The sequence below is a fragment of the Palaemon carinicauda genome, chromosome 37 (genome assembly GCF_036898095.1).
Source record: "Palaemon carinicauda isolate YSFRI2023 chromosome 37, ASM3689809v2, whole genome shotgun sequence".
In the NCBI taxonomy this organism is placed as follows: Eukaryota; Metazoa; Arthropoda; class Malacostraca; order Decapoda; family Palaemonidae; genus Palaemon; species Palaemon carinicauda.
The window spans coordinates 27,417,608-27,440,107 of record NC_090761.1 but is presented as its reverse complement, the minus strand read 5'-3'; the positions used below and the strand labels follow the sequence as shown (position 1 = coordinate 27,440,107).

Sequence of the window (22,500 nt, the reverse complement as noted above, 5' to 3'; positions counted from 1 at the left end):
CCTTCACAGCTGTTTCTAATCTCGATTGGCTGACTCCCTTGAGAGAGAGAGAGAGAAGGAGAGAGAGAGAGAGAGAAATTAATTTTACATACACTCACACAAAAAATATTGATATCAATTGACAGACTCGAGAGAGAGAGAGAGAGAGAGAGAGAGAGGGGGGGGGATTAACTTTACATAAACGCAGACAAAAAAATATTGATATCAATTGACTGATGAGAGAGAGAGAAGAGAGAAGAGAGAGAGATTAACTTTACATAAACGCAGACAAAGAAATATTGATATCAATTGACTGATGAGAGAGAGAGAGAGAGAGAGAGAGAGATTAACTTTACATAAACGCAGACAAAAAAATATTGATATCAATTGACTGATGAGAGAGGAGAGAGAGAGAGAGGAGAGAGAGAGAGGTTAACTTCATATAAACTCAGACAAAAACGTTATTGCACTGATTTCAGGAACACACCCAGATTCCAGAAAATAAATCGAATGAAATAATATTGCCAACCAGACAATATACAAACTGACATTAGAATCTAAGAACTAGAGGGTCACTCACTTGAGGGCAGACCTCCACCGGGTCAGCTTATTTCTCAAGCATTTGGCTTGACCTTGACATTTACCTTTGATTTTAACATGTATTATTTGGCGTGGATTTTCATACACTCAATATGAACCTATAGTAATTTTTTTTAGCAAGGCAGATTTGCACCGACTCGCAGCGGTGTCCTTTTAGCTCGGAAAAGTTTATTGAGCGCTGATTGGTTGGACAAGATAATTCTAACCAATCAGCGATCAGGAAACTTGTCCGAGCTAAAAAGGCACCGCTGCGAGTCGGTGCAAATCTGCCTCGCTAAAAGAAATGGACTATAGTTTGAAGTTTCTGTGACAACGATGTCCAAACTTATGGCTGATTACGTGAATTGGACATTTTGCTTGACCGTGACTTTGACCTTTGACCTTGACCTTTCAAAATTGAATCGCTTCTGGCTTTTTACATAACAGTTAATCCCTGCAAGTTTCATTACTCTACGAATAAAATTGTGGACATTAAGCCCTTCACAAACAAACACAGAAACGGGCGAAAACATAACCTCCTTCCAACTTCATTGGCGGAAGTAAAAATTATTATTATCATGAGGTACTTATACCTATCCTAATCTGATGTTCTTTCTTTTCAGGTGATGTGAAGGAAGTGAAGCTAAGGGAAGTCATTGCGTAAAATAAACAAAACTTTAAATTAATTCACTTAAATGAACTTTGATGAAACACGTGCCAACCAACGTATGACAATAAAATACACACTGCAAGAAATCCCGGGATTTACTTACTAATTCATTAATACTTATAAGTATGAGTTTCCACTTCGTTTCGTGATCTAAACTAGAATAAAAGTGAATTATTGAATTTGTGAATCCGCTACACAAATACAGATCGGGATCTCTCTTCTGACAGCTACCGCAACATTGAACTACCTTGGGAACTCGACCTAAACACCAAAGATTACTGCTTCTGACGTAACGACTTCGAAATGGGTAAGTGTTCAGATACTATTTCGTTTCATTTCTAGAAACTTATTCACGTTTCAATCAATATACATATATATATGTATATATATATATATATATATACATATTTATATATATATATATATGCATACACACACATACATATATATATATATATATACATATATATATATATATATATATTTATACATATATATACATAAATATATATATACATATATATAAATATATATATAAATATATATATATACATATATATATATATATATATATGTATATATATATATATATATATATTTATACATATATATATATACATAAATATATATATACATATATATAAATATATATATATATATATATATATACATACTTTGGATCAATATAAAGGAGTTTCTTAAAAATTGTGTGAGGTGCCTCTTGGATACTAATAGAAGGGCGAGATGAACGCAAGTGAAGTTTATTCAACAAGAAAACGAGCTTACATACATATAGCTAAGAGCAAGAATGACGCAAAATGCAAATAGTATAAAACTTCAATAGAAATTTTTTTAATTGATGAAAAAGCAGACTTGAAAAAAAAAATTGAGAAAATTTTAATCAATGTTGATTCTGTAACTTGGTAATTATCTTCAAAATTCATAATGGCATTCCTTCAATAACCTCACTCCCGCCCCCCAAAAAAAAATGATTCTTTGTTTAAATACATAGAATAAAACGATATTCATGAATTTATCATACGCTTCAAACACTTTAAACCTTAGGATAGCAATGTCTCCATTTTCTTCATCTAAAAGATAACTCTTTTAACCATTTTATTATTATTATTATTATCATTATTATTATTATTATCATTACATGCGAAGCTACAATCTTATTTGGAAAGGCGGGATGCTATAAGCCCGAGGGCTCCAAAAAGGAAAATAACCCAGTGAGGAAAGGAAACAAGGACACTACAAGAGAAGTCACTAACAAGCAAAATAAAACATGTCATCGTATTTCCTCTTAGCTCTCCAAAAGAGTTTTGTTTTATTTCCTTGTTCCAGGGCACCAGCAACCCGTTGAGATTCTACAACTAGAGAGTTATGGGATCTTTGGACTGGCCACACAGTACTACATTCGATACCTCTCTCTGGTCACTGTTCAATATTTCTTTATCTACACGTACATCGAATAGTCTGGCCTATTCTTTACATATTCTCCTCTGTCCTCATAAACCTGGCAACACTGAGATTTAAAAACAAATCTTCACGCAAGGGGTTAACTACTCTAATGTCATTTTTCAGTGGCTCATTTCCTCTTGGTAAGGGTAGAAGAGACTCTTAAGCTATGGTAAGCAGCTCTTGTAGGAGAAAGACATTCCAAAATTAAACCATTGTGGATAGTAAGTTGGCCAGGGCACCAGCCACCTGTTGAGATACTGCCGCTAAAGAGTTAGGGGGTCCTGATACTGGCCACACAGTACTACATTGGATCCCTCTGTCTGCTTTCGGCTCATTTAGTCTTTGCCTACCGAATAGTCTAGCCTATTCTTAACACATTCTCCTCTGTCCTCATACACCTGACAACACTGATATTACTAAACAATTCTTCCACGCTCAAGGGGTTAACTACTACACTGTAATTGTTCAGTGGCCACTTTCCTCTTGGTAAGGGTAGAAGAGACTTTAGCTATGGCAAGCAACTCTCGGTACTCGTGACGTCCATTTATAATATTTCCAGTAAGCATACAGAAGCCTCAGCTTTATGGCTTAAAGGCTGTTCATGAATAGCAAAGGCAATGGACAGTGACACTGCACTAGCAAGCAGGACAATGCCCTGGAAACTGTCAGATCAGTTATGATGCAGACCTCTTTGTAGTTTTTCCTTAATTTAATCCCTCTCCACCCAAGCTAGGACCAGGGAGGGCCTGGCAACGGCTGCTGATAACTCAGCAGGTACACCTATGGGCTCTCCCAAATCCCCCCATCCCTAGCTCACACGGATGGTGAGGTTACAGCCACTAAAAGAAATAACAAGTTTGAGCGGGACTTGAACCCCAGTCTGGCGATCACCAGGCAGAGACGTTACAATTAGGCCACAACAAGCCCTTTCAAATTAATCTGGAGTACATTCATGGATCTCTGTGATTACACTTAATCTGAAAAGCGTTTTTTTTTTTTTTATCCTCTTTGTTGTTTTCTAGCACTTTTGATCATAACTTTCCTGAAAAAGTGTTTCATGGAACGTTAAGTTCGATTTTAAAATTTTGTTTCCTGTTTTGTATATTGCTATTGACAAAATTTTACCATATGAATATATGCTAGAATCAAATACACGAGTTAATTTGCTTTATTATGGATAACTTGACTTTGATTTTAGGATGTTAAAAATAAGACCGATACCTCTGTCAAGCGTCATAACTTACCGTTGGCGGTTTCTAAGAAAAAACTAAAAGGTTAAACTCGCTTTATCCTTATTATAACTATTTATTCACTAGTCATGTCATAAATCTATATATCTACCAGGGCACTTAAACACAATTTTAGGGGGGTAACCGATATAAGAAAAAAAGAAAAAAAAATGGGGGACTTTTCTTCTCTTCGCTCCTCCCAGCCTGAAGAGGGATTCAGCTGAGTTTGGTTGGTACTGCTAGGGTGCCACAGCCAGCCCTCCATTCCCCCCCCCCCCCTACCTCTTTATCCACCACAAATGAAGCTTCATATGCTAAATCCCCCGCAAGGACCTTGTTAATGACTAAGAACCCAAGGTTAAGATGCTGTCTTTAACGTTAGTAATTCTCGTTTTCTTTTGAGCATTGAAGCAAAATGTATATCAAAAAGATGTGCGATAATTGAGATTATCTTCACAACCGACCTAACTTCTTATGGACATATTGAGGAGCCATTTTTATCTCCATGGAAACACATAAAGGCGTGAAAATAAATTGGTTATATTTGTTAGGAATATAGTTAAATGAAAATATGATGTACCAACCATGTGTCACACGATCGTACATAGTTCATTTTGTGTATATATTATGCTTGTATCTTCGCTCTTCCCTCGCACTAAAAAGAGCCTGAATAAACAAGTCTGTTTTTCTCACCGGTAACGGTGTCGATTTTGAACTTGAAATTTCTTGTTGCCTTGAGCTTTTGTATGTAAAGGAGAGTGTTCTATAATAAACTCACTCAGTTGCTTTCATCCTGTCTTTGAGTCACAACCTTCTCTCGGCCCGTCACAATGACCAGGAATCAGTTAATATTATTCTTTCACAATTTGGCGGAGAAATTTTCTATTTAGATGTCGTATTAATTCATCATTGTTGCAGCAATTCTTCATCATTATTATCATTATTATTATTATTATTATTATTATTATACTCAATTTATTTTAATGAGGTACGTTTGCACTGACTCGGAGGGGTGCCCTTTTAGCTTGGAAAAGATTCCTAAAAGCTAATTGGTTAGAATTATTTTGTCCAACCAATCAACTATTAGGAAACTTTCCCGAGCTAAAAGGGCACCCCTGCAAGTCATTGCAAATGCGCCTCCTTACTAAAAAATTACTATAGTGAAGTTACAACCCTAGTTGAAAAAGCAGGAGGCTATAAGCCCAAGGTTTCCAACAGGAAAAATATCTAGTGAGGAAAGGATATAGAGAAAAACTACAAGAGAAGTTTAAGAACAATAATAACATCAAAATAAATCTTTCACATATAAACTATAAAATCTTGAAAAAAAACAAGAGGAAGAGAAACAAGATAGAATAGAGTGCCAAAGTGTACCCTCAAGCAGGTTGCAAGAGAGTTCCAAAGGGCGTCTGGAATCCACAAAAAGCCCTTGGTAACTGCCACCCGATTGCAGAAGGGCGCTCCCCCCAGGCCCCCGCCGTACCAGCCTCCACCCCGACACCCTAAATTCTCGCAAATTGCCAGTTCTGTCAAAAAATTTGTCCCCGCTTCTTTTGCATTTTTCAACATCGCAACGCTTCGTGTCTTTATTTAGATTTTCCTTTTAGCCGCGCCCCCCGCCCCCTGGCCCCAAAGCTTTCCAGAATCGAATTGACATTTTAATCTTTTATAGTTTTTTGAATTTGTCATTTATTTGACTCCAGTTTTTTCCTCAGTTGAGCATCATATCTACTTTTTCTCATTTATAGGACTAGTTTTTTTTTCAGTTTAGCTCAGAACACACAATAAACAAACAGGCACGCATGCGTGTGATGATACCGAGTTATCAAGAATCGATATCATAGATTTTAATAGGTCAATTGTACTTCCTGAATTTTTTTAATTTGAGGTCGACCATCGGATAGTTTTATCTGACCATTTCAAAAGACTATCAATTATTTTTTACTTCCTTTCAATTAAATCAAATCCATCATTTTTAATACCATGCAATTAAAGCAAAGGGTATTTGACAAAGATTAAAGGTTTAAAAGCCGCTCATGAATGACAAAGGCAAGGGACAGGACAGTATTCTAGAGACTGACTATATAATTATTATACATATGATCAGCGCCCTAGGCCCCTGTCCATCAAGCTAGGACCACGGAGGGCCAGCCAATGGCTGTTGATGACTCAAGGGTAGAGCTATAGGCTTCCTCAAACTCCAGATCCTTAGTTAACAAAAATGGTGAGATCTCAGACACTACTAGAAACTCTCGGACTTGAGCGGGGCTCGAACTCTCGCCCAACACCTCGCCAGGCAGGAACGTTCTCAAGAGGCTACCACAACCTTTGGAAAGGAATAATGGTGCTGGATGATTTAATGTATACAAAGTAAAACTTGAACATTTTCGCAATATGGTTTTTACTCGCCATAGACAGAGGCTCCAAGGCACTCCAGCACCTTCTAAACAAACATAACAGACACCTCACACATCTCGAACTGTCGACCTAACCGCGCCAGGATTCCTCGCTGCTGGGAGGAAGGACGCTAGTGACTGGTACAACATGTTAGCAATGTCAGGCAGGGCAGCCGATCGGAACTACGGTCTACCCCAAAGCCAAAGCAAAGTCCTTCAAAAAGAAGGCAACCATGCTCACCCCAATACAAATGGGCAAAAAACACGTAAATAGCAGAAGAACACAGGCACCACGTTCTCCTCTAGAATCCAAGTTGGAGGTCTGTTGCCCCTACGCACGTCACTATTTTCAACTCTGGCTGACGCTGTCACCCAAACAACAGGCCTAGCAATTGCCATCTCATGTCTACCTCCCTAAATAGATACCCTTCATATGAATGAAACTAGTCTATAAAAGAAAAAACAATCGTCATGGAAATATGTAAAACCAAGCTGGAATTCTCGTCAGTTGCTACAACCAATACCCAAAGAATAATCTTTTGATATTGATACGACATTAACTGTTGAGTTGATTACGTATTATACTGTCGTATAATGGAACAAGAACGTCTACTATCCTCTTCATCCAAGAAACGTAGGCTCCTTAGCTCATTCTCTTAACCAATTCAATTCAATACGTGGTTAGTCGCTTGGTATACAGTAGTTTAATCCGGCAATATACTACAGTACATTTCTTTTTACTGGTGTGTGTGTTTTTTTTTTTTTTTTTTTTTTTTTTTTTAAATAAGGAAGGCCGAAACTAGTGAAAGGAATGAGAGGCTTGCTGAGAACTACAAAAACATAAACATTACAAAAATTCACGCAAAACAGAACGAAAAAGGATATTCTCCTTAAATAAAAATAGTTTTTCTTGAAAATCTCAATTCGTGCACTGAAATACTCATTGCTGTTTAATGAATGAAAAATTCAAAACTGAAGCTCTTCTGTATTTACCTTAGGATTAAGGCATCATCTCATTGATAGTTCTTGAATTTATGAAGTTATGACATCCATAAAAATGTGAAACTTACAGAATTATTATTGATTTCACTTAAAAGGTTTCAGGTTCTTAAGAATTACAACAATGGAAGAAACTGACTTGTGGTATATTATTATTATTATTATTATTATTATTATTATTATTATTACTAGCTAAGATACATCCTTAGTTCGGAAAGCAGGATTCTATAAGCCCAGGAGCCTTAATAGGGAAAATAGCCCAGTGAGGAAAGGAAACAAGGAAAAATAAAGTATTTTAAAAACATTAACATTGAAACATTTCCTACACAAACTTTAAAAACTTTAACAAAACAAAAAGAAGAGAATGAGATAGAATAGTGTGCCCAAGTGTACCCTCAAGCAAGAGAACTTTAACTCCAAACAGTGGAAGACCATGGTACAGAGGCTATGGCACTACCAAAGACTAGAGAACAATGGCTTGATTTTTTAACGTCCTTCTCCTAGAAGAGCTGCTTACAATAGCTAAAGTCTCTTCTGCCCTTACCAAAAGGAAAGTAGCCACTGAACAATTGCAGTATAGTAGTTAACCCCTTGAGAGAAGAAGAATTGTTTTGTAATCTCAGTGTTGTCAGGTGTATGAGGATAAAGGAGAATCTGGAAAGAATAGGCCAGACTATTCGGTGTATGTGTAGGCAAAGGGAAAGTGAACCGTAAGCAGAGAGAAGGATCCAATGCAGTACTGTCTGGCCAGTCAAAGGACCCCATGACACTCTTGCGGTAGTATCTCAACGGGTGGCTGATGCCCTGACTTCAACATAGTGATTTTAAGAATTCTGCCTCACGAGAAAATCTTTGAAACCTCTTGATCTAAATAACGATTAATTTCTAGAATTCATTTAATTCAAAATCTATGATTTGATAAAATCTGAAATGTAAAAAATCAAATGTATATTTTGTAGCCACTGGAAATGTATCTCTGATGGATTTTTTAATATTTTTATATTCTTACGAGCGTGAAGGATTTAGAAATCAGAAATATGCCCGAATTACTCAGCAATTTCGAATTGGTACAAAGTTTGATTTCCACTCATAAGTTGATCAGAAAATTTTCTTTCAGTAAATATAAAAGCTTGCAAATATCAATCACTAAAAAATAATTAAAAAAGACAGAATACTTATAACTTTCCAATTTATAGTTTTATCTAAACAACAACAACAACAATAATAATAATAATAATAATAAAATAATAATAATAAAAATAATAATAATAATAATAATAATAATAATAATAATAATAATAAAATTACCCTGATCCAAACTGTGGGATAAATATACATTCGAGCCAAATGTTAACTTTAAACAAAACCATATTTCACGAAAACTAAAAAAAAAAAAGAAAACTCATTTCTGATCCAAACTAAAGCAAGACTCATAATTTAAACCTAAAATATCAAAGATTTAATTAGGGTATCAAAATATATATCATATTGTTCAATCATAATCTGTGTGTGCATATCTAGCTAACTAATCAGAGGACATTTTTGACGGCTCGGGTGGAATACTTTTGCTTCAAGCTATTACCAACCGAGATAGTAATGGATCTGTTCAGCTGTACAATAAGAAAGAATCCCTTGGGATGTTCCTTTAATGAAAGGGCCCTCTAGAGAATTCAGTTATATTTGTGTGTGTGTATATATATATATATATATATATATATAATATATTATATAATAATATATATATTATATATCTATATATATATATATATATATATATATATATATATATATATATATATATATATATATATATATATATATATACAGGTCTGGTAATTGCTTGGACCTTGTATACACTGACTACCCTGGCGTTATAACTAGTAAGGTTGGTTCTCCAGTCGGGACATCTGATCATGCCTTGATTTCATTATTAGTGAAGACTGAGCAGCCTGTCCCTGATATATCATATCCTTGTAAAATTTATATGAAATCCCAAGCAGACTGGAATGGGATTTTGCATGATCTTTTGTGGTTGAATTGGTCACAATTATATAATAGTGTAGACCCTGTTGTCCCTTTGAATGAGAATCTAGTCAACATAATTGATAGGCGTATCCCTTCTCGTGTGCTAAGGTACCGAGTGAAGGACAAACCGTGGTTCAATGATGATTGTAGACGTGCTTATTTGGAGAAGCAGGAGGCTTATCACCTTTGGAAGGGTAACAGATCAGATTTGACCTGGAACAACTATACTCAGCTTCGAGCTTCTGCTCAATGAGTTTATGCCTCAACTGAAAAGGAGTACAATTTAACCATAAAAGAAACACTTTCTGGTACAACTCAGGAACATAAATGGTGGTCTACCCTTAAATCTGCACTCTTTGGTGTAGATGCAACAGTTCCTCCTTTACTTAAACCAGATGGCTCAGTCACTCACTGTCCAAAGGAAAAGGCAACCCTTTTGGCTGATGTTTTTGACAGTAAATAGAGTAATGAAAAACTTGAACTTCCTCATTCCTGTTTTCCTGAGGCTAAACTAACTAGTTTAGCTTTTCGATCTCGTGAGATTAAAGCTCTGTTGGTGGACCTTGATGCTTATGGAGGTGTAGACCCAAATGGTATTTTTCCTTTGTTTTTTATAAAGGCAGCAGATTTCTTAGCTCCAAAGTTATCTGTTGTTTTGCGCAAGTTAGCAAGAAGAGGAGCTTTTAGCACTTGTTGGAGAATTGGTAATGTTACTCCTCTATGTAAATGTGTTTGTGGTAGCTCAAGTCCCACTGATTACCGCCCAATTTCCATAACTCCCATATCATATAAAGTTTTTGAACGTCTTCTGGCAAAACGTCTTAATAGGTTTGCTGAAGGTAATCACCTACTCCCTAGTTTGCAATTTGGTTTTCGTAAAGGCCTTGGAGCATGTGATGCCCTTCTTACAATCTCCAATGCTGTACAGAAATCCCTTGATTGTGGTCAGGAAGTTCGTATGATTGGCCTTGATTTTAGTGCTGCCTTTGATCGTGTTAATCATGAGGCCCTTGTTTTCAAACTGAAACAGTTGGGAGTGGGTGGGTCGTTTCTTAGCATTATTATTGACTTTTCAAGTAATAGATCTCAAAGAGTTGTTGTTGATGGGCACCATAGTGATTATAGGAATGTGATATCCGGTGTTCCAAAGGGTAGTGTTCTTGGCCCATTACTTTTCATACTTTATACACATGACATGTGGTTTGGCCTAAAAAACAAGCTTGTTGCATATGCAGATAATGCTACTCTCTTTGCATCAATTCCATCCCCTGAATGTAGATCTGTGGTTGGTGAATCCCTTAATAGAGATTTAGCTAGAACTACTGCATGGTGCAAATTATGGGGTATGAAGTTGAATCCTAACAAAACTCAAAGTATGATTGTAAGTAGGTCAAGGACGGTGGCTCCTCAACATCCGGATCTCAGTATTGATAATGTTTTTTTAAATTTGTATGACTCTTTCAAAATTTTAGGTGTGATTCTCGACAGCAAATTTACTTTAGAGAAACACATTAGGTCTGTGTCTTCTTTAATTGCACAAAAAATAGGCTTATTGAGATAGTCTTTCAAGATTTTCGGTGATCAATCTATTCTGAAGAAGTGTTTTAATTCTTTCATTCTACCTTGTTTTGAGTATTGTTCTCCTGTCTGGTGTTCAGCTGCTGATTCTCATCTTAATTCGTTGGACAGAAACTTACGGTCTATCAAATTTCTTATTCCTGATCTAGATATTAATCTCTGGCACTGTCGTTCAATTAGTTCATTATGCATGTTGCATAAGATTTTTCATAACTCTGACCATCTTTTACATTCAGATCTCCCTGGACAATTCTATTCTGTTCGTAATACTAGGCAGGCAGTTAATTCTAATAGCCAGGCCTTCTCCATCACGAGGCTCAATACTACACAGTATTCTAGAAGTTTTATTCCAGCTGTTACCAAGTTGTGGAATGATCTTCCTAATCGGGTAGTTGAATCAGTAGAACTTCAAAAGTTCAAAGTTGGAGCAAATGCTTTTTTGTTGACCAGGCGGACATGAGTCTTTTTATAGTTTATTTATGACATATCTGTTTTTGATGTTGTTAATAGTTTATATATGATATGTCTGTTTTGACGTTGTTACTTTTTTTAGAATGATTTATTGTTAATTTGTTCTCTTCATTTATTTATTTCCTCATTTCCTTTCCTCACTGGGCTATTTTTCCCTGTTGGAGCCCCTGGGCTTGTAGCATCTTGCTTTTCCAACTAGGGTTGTGGCTTGGATGGTAATAATAATAATAATAATAGTATATATATATATATATATATATATATATATATATATATATATATTATCATTATCATTAAAAGACAAGCTACAACCCTAGTGGGAAAAGCAAGATGCTACAAGCCCATATGATCCAACAGGGAAAAAGGAAAGGAAATAAGGAAATACATAAGTTACAAGAGACGTAATAAATAATCAAAATAAGATATTGTAAGAACAGTAACATATATACATATGGACAGATGATGACTCGCCATGACATCTACATGCAAATATGCCAACTAATGGTATTGTACCAACCGTGTGTCACACGATCGTACATAGTCCATTTTGTGCTTGTATCTTCGCTCTCCCCTTGCACTAAAAAGAACCTGAAAAATCATGACTGCTTTTCTCCTCCGTAACAGTATCGATATTTGAACAAGAAAATTCTTGTTGCTTTGAGATTCTGTATATAAAGGAGAGTGTTCTTTAATAAACTGACGCAGTTGCTTCCATCCTGTCTTTGAGTCACAACCTTCTCTCGGCCCGTCACAGTATCCAAGCAGGCGTTGCTAGGATGTATTATCGTTTATGCAGTATCTATCTTATACATATATACATACATACATATATATACATATATATACACTGTATATATACATAGAATTTTGGGATTACCATATCACGCCAAATAACAGATTATCCGATAGGGTTAGGCAGATAAAAATAACTAGGCCTACTGTATATTCAATCTTGTCTTGCCTTACATAAAAAAGAACATTTTCCACCAAAGGGAAACTAATACAAACCAAACTAGAACAGGCACTCAGTAGAGCGCATACCTTCGCCTATATCATGTATATTTCAAGATAGGCAATTGAATTAAGCACATTATGGAATTAGTTTCAAGCAAATCGGATAAATATGGCCATTATATGGCAATAAAGACGTTTTTTACCTTTCTGCGACCTTGACCTTGGCTTTTAACCCAGTCACTACAAAAATATAATCAAGTTATCCTTCGATCATGACCACTCATCGCACCAAATTTCATGAAATTCGGTCAAATAGTTTTTGAGGTATGGGAGTCACAATCGCACAGACATACAAACAAACAAATACACTCCTATCAAAATACAACCTTCTGTATGAAGTTAGCAATGGTAATTATGGCTCAATACACACAAGCAGTGGTTCAGTAGAACCAGACAGAAACCCAGATCAACTCAAAAATGTGTTGAATCTTTAAGTACTGATTACATCGAGTTGCAAGTGATGGCAGGATCAATGTCTGGTAGGCTATGATGAAATCATGTAATCGACTAGGATGGATAAAAATATTCTCAATGGTGGTTGTTTGGATTTTTTTATATGCATTTGTTTTACGATCATAACTGTGTATATACAGTATATATACACGTATATATACATATATTTGCATACACATAGACGGCATATAAATACATATGCATAAAGTATATATATATATATATATATATATATATATATATATATATATATATATATATATATATATATATATATATATATATATATATATATATATATATATATACATACATTTATATACAGTATGTATATATACATATATATATATACAATATATATATATATATATATATATATATATATATATATTCATGTGCACCTATATATACAAATTTAGATATGTGTGTATATATATAATATAATATAATTGACTATGTAGTAAGTTGACCAAGGCACCAGCCACTCGTTGAGATACTACCGGTAGAGAGTTATGGGGTCTTTTGACTAGCCAGACAGTACTAAATCGGATCCTTCTCTCTGTTTACGGTTCATTTTCCCTTTCTCTACACACACACTGAATAGCCTGGTCTCTTCTTTACATATTCTTCTCTGTCTTCATACACCTGATAACACACATTACCAACCAATTCTTCTTCACTTAAGGAGTTAACCTTTGCACTATAATTGTTCAGTGGCTACTTTCCTCATGATAAGGGTAGAAGACTTTTTAGCTATGGTCAGCTGCTCTTCTAGGAGAAGGACACTCCAAAATCAAGCCATTGTTTTCTAGTCTTGGGTAGTGCCATAACCTCTTTACCATGGTCTTCCACTGCCTTGAGTTAAGAGTTCTCTTGCTTGAGTGTACACTCAAGCACACACTCTCATCTAATTTCTCTTCCTCTTGTTTTGTTAAAGTTTTCATATTTTCTATATGAGATATTTATTCTAATGTTGTTACTCTTCTTAAAATATTTAATATTCCTTTTTTCCTTTCCTCACTGGGCTATTTTCCCTGTTGGAGCCCCTGGGCTTATAGCATCCTGCTTTTCCAACTAGGGTTATAGCTTAGCAAGTAGTAATAATAACAATAATAATAATAATAATAATAATAACAATGTATAAATTTCTATACAGTATATATATAAATATATATATATATAGGCATATATATATATATATATATATATATATATATATATATATATATATATATATATACAATAACAACAAAAAATGCAGCTGTTTTCTAGTCCACTGCAAGGAAAAGGACTCAAGACGTCTTAAGTCATCACCGCCACGCTCCCAACTGCGTATTGGCGATGAAGGGAGGCAAACCAACCTAGTATGGGTGGCCCTAACTGGTACAGCTTTGCTGATCATAGGTCTGCAGCGGCAGTGACAAGCTTAGTAAAATTAAATTCATGGGTGTTGTAGTACCCTATTAGCAAAGTCCCTGGCTGACAATCTGCTGGACTGGGGTTCAATACCGCACAGGCTCGATAGTTTTTGAGGAGCCAATAGGTCTACCTGCCGAGTCATAATCAGATGCCACTGCCTAGCCCTACCTGAGCCTAGCTTGGGTGAAATGGTCAGTCTCCTAGGCATTTGCTCCGCTAGGGCATTGTCACTGTCCTTAGTCTCTGCCATTCATGATCGACATTTAAACTGCAAGGAGAGAGAGAGAGAGAGAGAGAGAGAGAGAGAGAGAGAGAGAGAGAGAGAAAACGCTGCATTAAGTAAACAAAGCACTGGAAACCCGTTTAATGAGGCAAGACGAACTTTCGTCCGATTACAGCATTTTTGGCCTCTCGAAGTTGACGTCGGCGTCTCGGAGCTGTAATTAGCCCGTTGACGAATCCCGTTACGTCTGTCAGGAACAAACAAAGGAGGCGCCGAGAGTCAGATGCATTAGATGAAGTCTCCGTAATGCAAAACAAACAAACAGCAAAGGAATGGAAGAAGAAATGCTCACTGGCAATGAGTTGTCAACATTTGCTGGGCAATTCTAGGCAGAGATGTTTGATGGTGATGACTTTCAGTTAAGTTTTCGACTGGAGAGGAAAGATGGCGGAAGAATACTTAAATTTCTAATATATATCGTCAACAACAACAAATGGAGCCGTTTCTAGCCCACTGTGGGATAAAAGCCTCAGGCATGTCCTTATTCATGTCTGGACAACAACAACAATTGAAGTCATTTCTACCACACTGTGGGAGAAAGGCTTCAGACATGCGCTTATTCATGTCTGGACAACAACATCAAATGCAGCCATTTCCAGCCCATTGCGGGACAAAAGCCTCAGACCTGTCCTTATTGTCCTTATTCATGTCTGGTCAACAACAACAAATGCAGTCGTTTCTAGCCCAGTGAGGGACAAAGGACTCAGGCATGTCCTTATTCATGTCTGGACAACAACAACAATTGAAGTCATTTCTACCACACTGTGGGAGAAAGGCTTCAGACATGTGCTTATTCATGTCTGGACAACAACACAAAATGCAGCCATTTCCAGCCCATTGCGGGACAAAGGCCTCCGGCATGTCTTTATTCATGTCTGGACAACAACAACAACAAATGAATTCATTTCTAGCCCACTGCGGGACAAAGGCCTCAGGCATGTCCTTATTCATGTCTGGACAACAACAACAACAAATGAATTCATTTCTAGCCCACTGCGGGACAAAGGCTTCAGACATGTCCTTATTCATGTCTGGACAACAATAACAACAAATTAAGTCATTTCTAGCCCACTGCGGCACAATAGCCTCAGGCATGTCTTTATTTATGTCTGGACAACAACAACAACAAATACAGCCATTTCTAGCCCACTGCGGGACAAAAGCCTCAGACACATCCTTAATCATGTCTGGACAACAACAACAACAAATACAGTCATTTCTAGCCCACTGCAGGACAAAAGCCTCAGACATGTCCTTAATCATGTCTCGACAACAACAACAACAAATACAGTCATTTCTAGCCCACTGCGGGACAAAGGCCTAAGGCATGTCCTTATTCATGTCTGGACAACAACAACAACAAATGAATTCATTTCTAGCCCACTGCGGGACAAAGGCTTCAGACATGTCCTTATTCATGTCTGGACAACAATAACAACAAATTAAGTCATTTCTAGCCCACTGCGGGACAATAGCCTCAGGCATGTCTTTATTTATGTCTGGACAACAACAACAACAAATACAGCCATTTCTAGCCCACTGCGGGACAAAAGCCTCAGACACATCCTTAATCATGTCTGGACAACAACAACAACAAATACAGTCATTTCTAGCCCACTGCAGGACAAAAGCCTCAGACATGTCCTTAATCACGTCTCGACAACAACTACAACAAATGCAGTCATTTCTAGCCCACTGCGTGACAAAGGACTAAGGCATGTTCTTATTCATGTCTGAACAACAGCAACAATTGTAGCCCTTTCAGTCCACTTCTGGACAAATGCCTCAGACATGTCTTTATTTATGTCTGGACAACAACAAATGAAGTAATTTCTAGTCCACCTCTGGACAAATTCCTCATACATGTCCTTATTCATGTCTGGACAACATCAAATGAAGTCATTTCTAGCCTACTTCTGGACAAATGCCTCAGACATGTCTTTATTCATGTCTGGACAACAGCAAATGAAGTAATTTCTATCCCACTTATGGACAAATGCCTCATACATGTCTTTATTCATGCCTGGACAACAACAAATAAAGTCATTTCTAGCCTACTTCTGGACAAATGCCTCATACATGTCCTTATTCATGTCTGGACAGCAACAACAATTGTAGTCGTTTCTAGTCCACTTCTAGACAAATGCCTCAGACATGTCTTTATTCATGTCTGGACAACAACAACAAATGAAGTCATTTCTAGCTCACTTCTGGACAAATGCCTCATACATGTCTTTATTCATGTCTGGACAACAACAAATAAAGTCATTTCTAGCCTACTTCTGGACAAATGCCTCATACATGTCCTTATTCATGTCTGGACAGCAACAACAATTGTAGCCGTTTCTAGTCCACTTCTAGACAAATGCCTCAGACATGTCTTTATTCATGTCTGGACAACAACAAATGAAGTCATTTCTAGCCCAGTTCTGGACAAATGCCTCAGACATGTCTTTATTTATGTCTGGACAACAACAAATGAAGTCATTTCTAGCCCACTTCTGGACATATGCCTCATACATGTCTTTATTCATGTCTGGACAACAACAAATGAAGTCATTTCTAGTCCACCTCTGGACAAATTCCTCATATATGTCCTTATTCATGTCTGGACAGCAACAACAATTGTAGCCGTTTCTAGTCCACTTCTAGACAAATGCCTCAGACATGTCTTTATTCATGTCTGGACAACAACAACAAATGAAGTCATTTCTAGCCCACTTCTGGACAAATGCCTCATACATGTCTTTATTCATGTCTGGACAACAACAAATAAAGTCATTTCTAGCCTACTTCTGGACAAATTCCTCATACATGTCCTTATTCATGTCTGGACAGCAACAACAATTGTAGCCGTTTCTAGTCCACTTCTAGACAAATGCCTCAGACATGTCTTTATTCATGTCTGGACAACAACAAATGAAGTCATTTCTAGCCCACTTCTGGACAAATGCCTCATACATGTCTTTATTCATGTCTGGACAACAACAAATAAAGTCATTTCTAACCAACTTCTGGACAAATGCCTCATACATGTCCTTATTCATGTCTGGACAGCAACAACAATTGTAGCCGTTTCTAGTCCACTTCTGGACAAATGCCTCAGACATGTCTTTATTCATGTCTGGACAACAACAAATAGTCATTTCTAGCCTACTTCTGGACAAATGCCTCAGACATGTCTTTATTCATGTCTGGACAACAGCAAATGAAGTAATTTCTATCCCACTTCTGGACAAATGCCTCATACATGTCTTTATTCATGTCTGGACAACATCAAATGAAGTCATTTCTAGCATACTACTGGACAAATGCCTCATACATGTTTTTATTCATGTCTGGACAACAACAAATAAAGTCATTTCTAGCCTACTTCTGGACAAATGCCTCATACATGTTTTTATTCATGTCTGGACAACAACAAATAAAGTCATTTCTAGCCTACTTCTGGACAAATGCCTCAGACATGTCTTTATTCATGTCTGGACAACAGCAAATGAAGTAATTTCTAGCCCACTTCTGGACAAATGCCTCATACATGTCTTTATTCATGTCTGAACAACAGCAAATGAAGTCATTTCTAGCCCACTTCTGGACAAATGCCTCATACATGTCTTTATTCATGTCTGAACAACAACAAATATAGTCATTTCTAGTTCACTTCTGGACAAATGCCTCAGACATGTCCTTATTAATGTCTGGATAAAAACAAATGAAGTAATTTCAAGCCTACTTCTGGACAAATGCCTCATACATGTCCTTATTCGTGTCTGGACAACAACAACAAATGTAGCCGTTTCTAATCCACCTCTGGACAAATGCCTCATACCTGTCTTTATTCATGTCTGGACAACAACAAATGAAGTCATTTCTAGTCCACTTCTGGACAAATGCCTCAGACATGTCTTTATTTATGTCTGGACAACAACAAATAAAGTCATTTCTAGCCTACTTCTGGACAAATGCCTCATACATGTCCTTATTCGTGTCTGGACAACAACAACAAATGAAGTCATTTCTAGTCCACTTCTGGACAAATGTCTCATACATGTCTTTATTCATGTCTGGACAACAACAAATGAAGTCATTTCTAGCCCAGTTCTGGACAAATGCATCATAAATGTCTTTATTCATGTCTGGACAACAACAGCAAATGAAGTCATTTCTAGCCCAGTTCTGGACAAATGCCTCATACATGTCTTTATTCATGTCTGGACAACAACAAATGAAGTCATTTCTAGCCCAGTTCTGGACAAATGCCTCATAAATGTCTTTATTCATGTCTGGACAACAACAAATGAAGTCATTTCTAGCCCAGTTCTGGACAAATGCCTCATACATGTCTTTATTCATGTCTGGACAACAACAAATGAAGTAATTTCTAGCCCACTTCTGGACAAATGCCTCATAAATGTCTTTATTCATGTCTGGACAACAACAAATGAAGTCATTTCTAGCCCAGTTCTGGACAAATGCCTCATACATGTCCTTATTCGTGTCTGGACAACAACAACAAATGTAGCCGTTTCTAGTCCACTTCTGGACAAATGCCTCATACATGTCCTTATTCGTGTCTGGACAACAACAACAAATGTAGCCGTTTCTAGTCCACTTCTGGACAAATGCCTCATACATGTCCTTATTCGTGTCTGGACAACAACAACAAATGTAGCCGTTTCTAGTCCACTTCTGGACAAATGTCTCATACATGTCTTTATTCATGTCTGGACAACAACAAATGAAGTCATTTCTAGCCCACTTCTGGACAAACGCCTCATAAATGTAGTTATTCATGTCTGGACAACAACAAATGAAGTCATTTCTAGCCCAGTTATGGACAAATGCCTCATACATGTCCTTATTCATGTCTGGACAACAACAACAAATGTAGCCGTTTCTAGTCCACTACTGGACAAATGCCTCAGGCATGTCTTTATTTATGTCTGGACAACAACAACAACAACAATTGAAGTCATTTCTAGCCCACTGCGTGTCAAAGGCCTCAGACATGTCCTTATTCATGACTATGGTTTAACCATTTTCCTGACACAGCTGGCCAGTGCGGATCAGTAATAGTGGGAGATTTTAGTCTGATCACTCACAGCAAACAAACCTAGTAATTTACTCGTGATTGATCCTATTTTAATAGATTATACTGAATTAGGGTTCGGGACTAAATATATAGCATCTTGCTTTCTCAACTAGGGCTATAGTTCAGTTTGATGGTAATAATAATAATAATAATAATAATAATAATAGTTTAGTGGCAGAAATTATATCAAACCCAGTAATTTACTATTGCTCACTTTCAAGGCAGAGTGAGTTAATAAATAAATTCCAAAACACCTGCATACAAAACAAGGCTAATTTTAAAAAAAAAAAAAAAATTTATCTAAACGGGTTTTGTTCATGTTTTGAAAGTTATCGCTGCCATGATTACGAACACTGGGAGTTTAAAGGTTTAAAGGCCACTCATGAATGGCAGAAGCAAGAGTCAGTGACATTGCCCTAGCGAGCAGGACAATGCCCGTGAGACTGACCATATATACACATGATCAGCGCCCAAGCCCCCTCTCCATCCAAGCTAGGACCAAGGAGGGCCAGGCTGCTGATAGACCTATGCCCCCCCCCCCCCCAGATCCCCCATCTTTAGCTCAGAAGGATGGTGAGGTTGCAGCGACCAGAGGAACTTAACAAGTCTGAGCGAAACTCGAACCCCAGTCTGGCGATCACCAGGCAAGAACGATACCACCAGGCTACCACAACCCTTACATTATATTGAACATCTGCTTATGATTACCCCTTATAATTCAATTCCTATCACTTTACCAGTTTTGCTTCACAAGTAATTACTGGAACGAGCTGATATTTTAGAGGAAAATCTTTTTTTTTTTTTTTTTTCCAAATTGGCAAATATCATGAAAGGAATATTATTCTACAAATGATATTATTAATGTACAAGAGATGATTCAAAAACTTCAAATTATTGTAAAATAATCATTGGGAAACTTGTAGTTGCTGTGGCCTAATAATTACTCCAAAACTCTTCGTTTTTACAGAATGTGGAATAGTTTGATACAGAATCATTGCTATTATTATTACAAAGGAAGTTACAACTCTGGCTGGAATAGCAGGAAACAATAGCCCAATGAGGAAAAGAAACAAGGAAATGAATAAACTACAAGAGAAGTAATAAACAATTCGAATGAAATGTTTTAAGAATAGCAACCTGAATTGAAATTTCTTTTGTAGTGTTGAAGAGAAAAATGCTATTGTTTATGTTGAGCTACAACCCTAGTTGGAAAAGCAGGATGCTATAGACCCAAGGGCGCCAACAGGAAAAAAATAACCCAGTAAGGAAAGAAAATAAGAAAATGAATAAATGCACAAAATAGTTCAAGAATAGTAACATTAAAATATATCTTTCATATATAAAGTATTAAGTGACAAAAACATTCACTGCAATTTTGAATTTTTAAATTTCCACCGGTTCAATTGCCCAATTATTATTATTGTTATTAATATTATTATTATTATTATTATTATTATTATTATCATTATTATTATTATTATTATTATTATTAAAGCTAATCAACATCCCCAGGTGGAAAAGCAACATGCTATAACCCCAAGGGTTCCAACAGGGAAAAATAGCCCAGTGAGGAAAGGAAATAAGGAAATAAATAGAATAAAAAAGAATAAACAATCAAAATATTTCTAGAACAGCAACATTAAATTGAATCCATCACATATAAACTATAAAAGCTTTAACCAAACAATTGGAAGAGAAATTAGATAGAACAGTGTGCCCGAGTGTACCCTCAAGCAAGAGAACTCTAATCCAAGACAGTGGAAGGCCATGGTACAGAGGCAATGGCCCTAACCGATTAGGAAGACCATTCCACAGCTTGGTCACATCTGGAGCCAACCTTTGAGAATAATTTAAGGATAAATATGATTTTGTAGAGGTTTCATGTATATGGGTGTTCATGCAATTCTGTAACCAGTCCAGTTTCGTTCCTACTTCAATCCTTTATTAAGGGAATCAAATGGGATTTTCCAGTCTTGAAACTAACAACAGCATTCACTGATGAATCTAAGGTTTTCGAAAGCCCTTACGTGAGAGAGAGAGAGAGAGAGAGAGAGAGAGAGAGAGAGAGTGTGTGTGTGTGTGTGTGTGTGTAAATTTGAATAATAACACATTCACGCCTGGGTACATTTCGTTGTAAAATATATATATATATATATATATATGTATATATATATATATATATATATATACTGCAATGTTGCACAAATTACTTAATTCTGAATTTGTAAGAAGAAAAAAAAACTTAAACACCCATATTAAGTGATATCCGTGAAACAGTATCTGAGAGAGAGAGAGAGAGAGAGAGAGAGAGAGAGAGAGTTTGGGGGGTGTAAATAAAGACAAATCACTAAAGGGAGACTCACATGGAAACATCAACTATAAGACGGGCGGGGCTAAGTCACGACACGGCCTTCCTATTGGATGGTGTATCTTTCCACAGTTAGCCAATGGCAGCTGAGAGAGAAAGAGAGAATTATACTAACAGATTCCTTTTTAGTAATAGCATGCCACACGTGTAGAGGTGCTAACTGGATCGCCCTAAAGATACCCTATTATCATTGCAATATTTCATTACATGTAAATTGTACAATGGTAGAAAATTCTCTCATCTAACATGAATACATTATCGCTCTTCCTGTCTCATACAAAAGGTCAATTGCACCAACTAAGGCTTAATAAAGGTTGGCGAAAAGATTATATAAAGCATTTCTTCTTCTATCATTAATAATGATAATGGAAAAGCTCTGGTTTGGGAATAATTCTGCTTCTATCATGTTATGAGAACCCCATTGAGCTTTGCAATGTTCTAATATTAATAAGGCTATTGAAATATAACACGCAAACACGAG

General features: G+C 36.6%; 1 protein-coding gene across 1 annotated transcript in view; it reads left to right on the top strand.

The window, feature by feature from the left end:
* The window catches only part of LOC137629047 (uncharacterized), a 613,817-nt gene that overhangs the window by 481,907 nt on the left and 109,410 nt on the right, over positions 1-22,500 (top strand). Inside the window, exon 2 of the mRNA XM_068360315.1 lies at positions 1,182-1,535. Coding sequence (XP_068216416.1) covers positions 1,532-1,535 — 4 coding nt within the window. The 5' untranslated portion in view covers positions 1,182-1,531. The remainder of the gene's footprint in view (positions 1-1,181; positions 1,536-22,500) is intronic.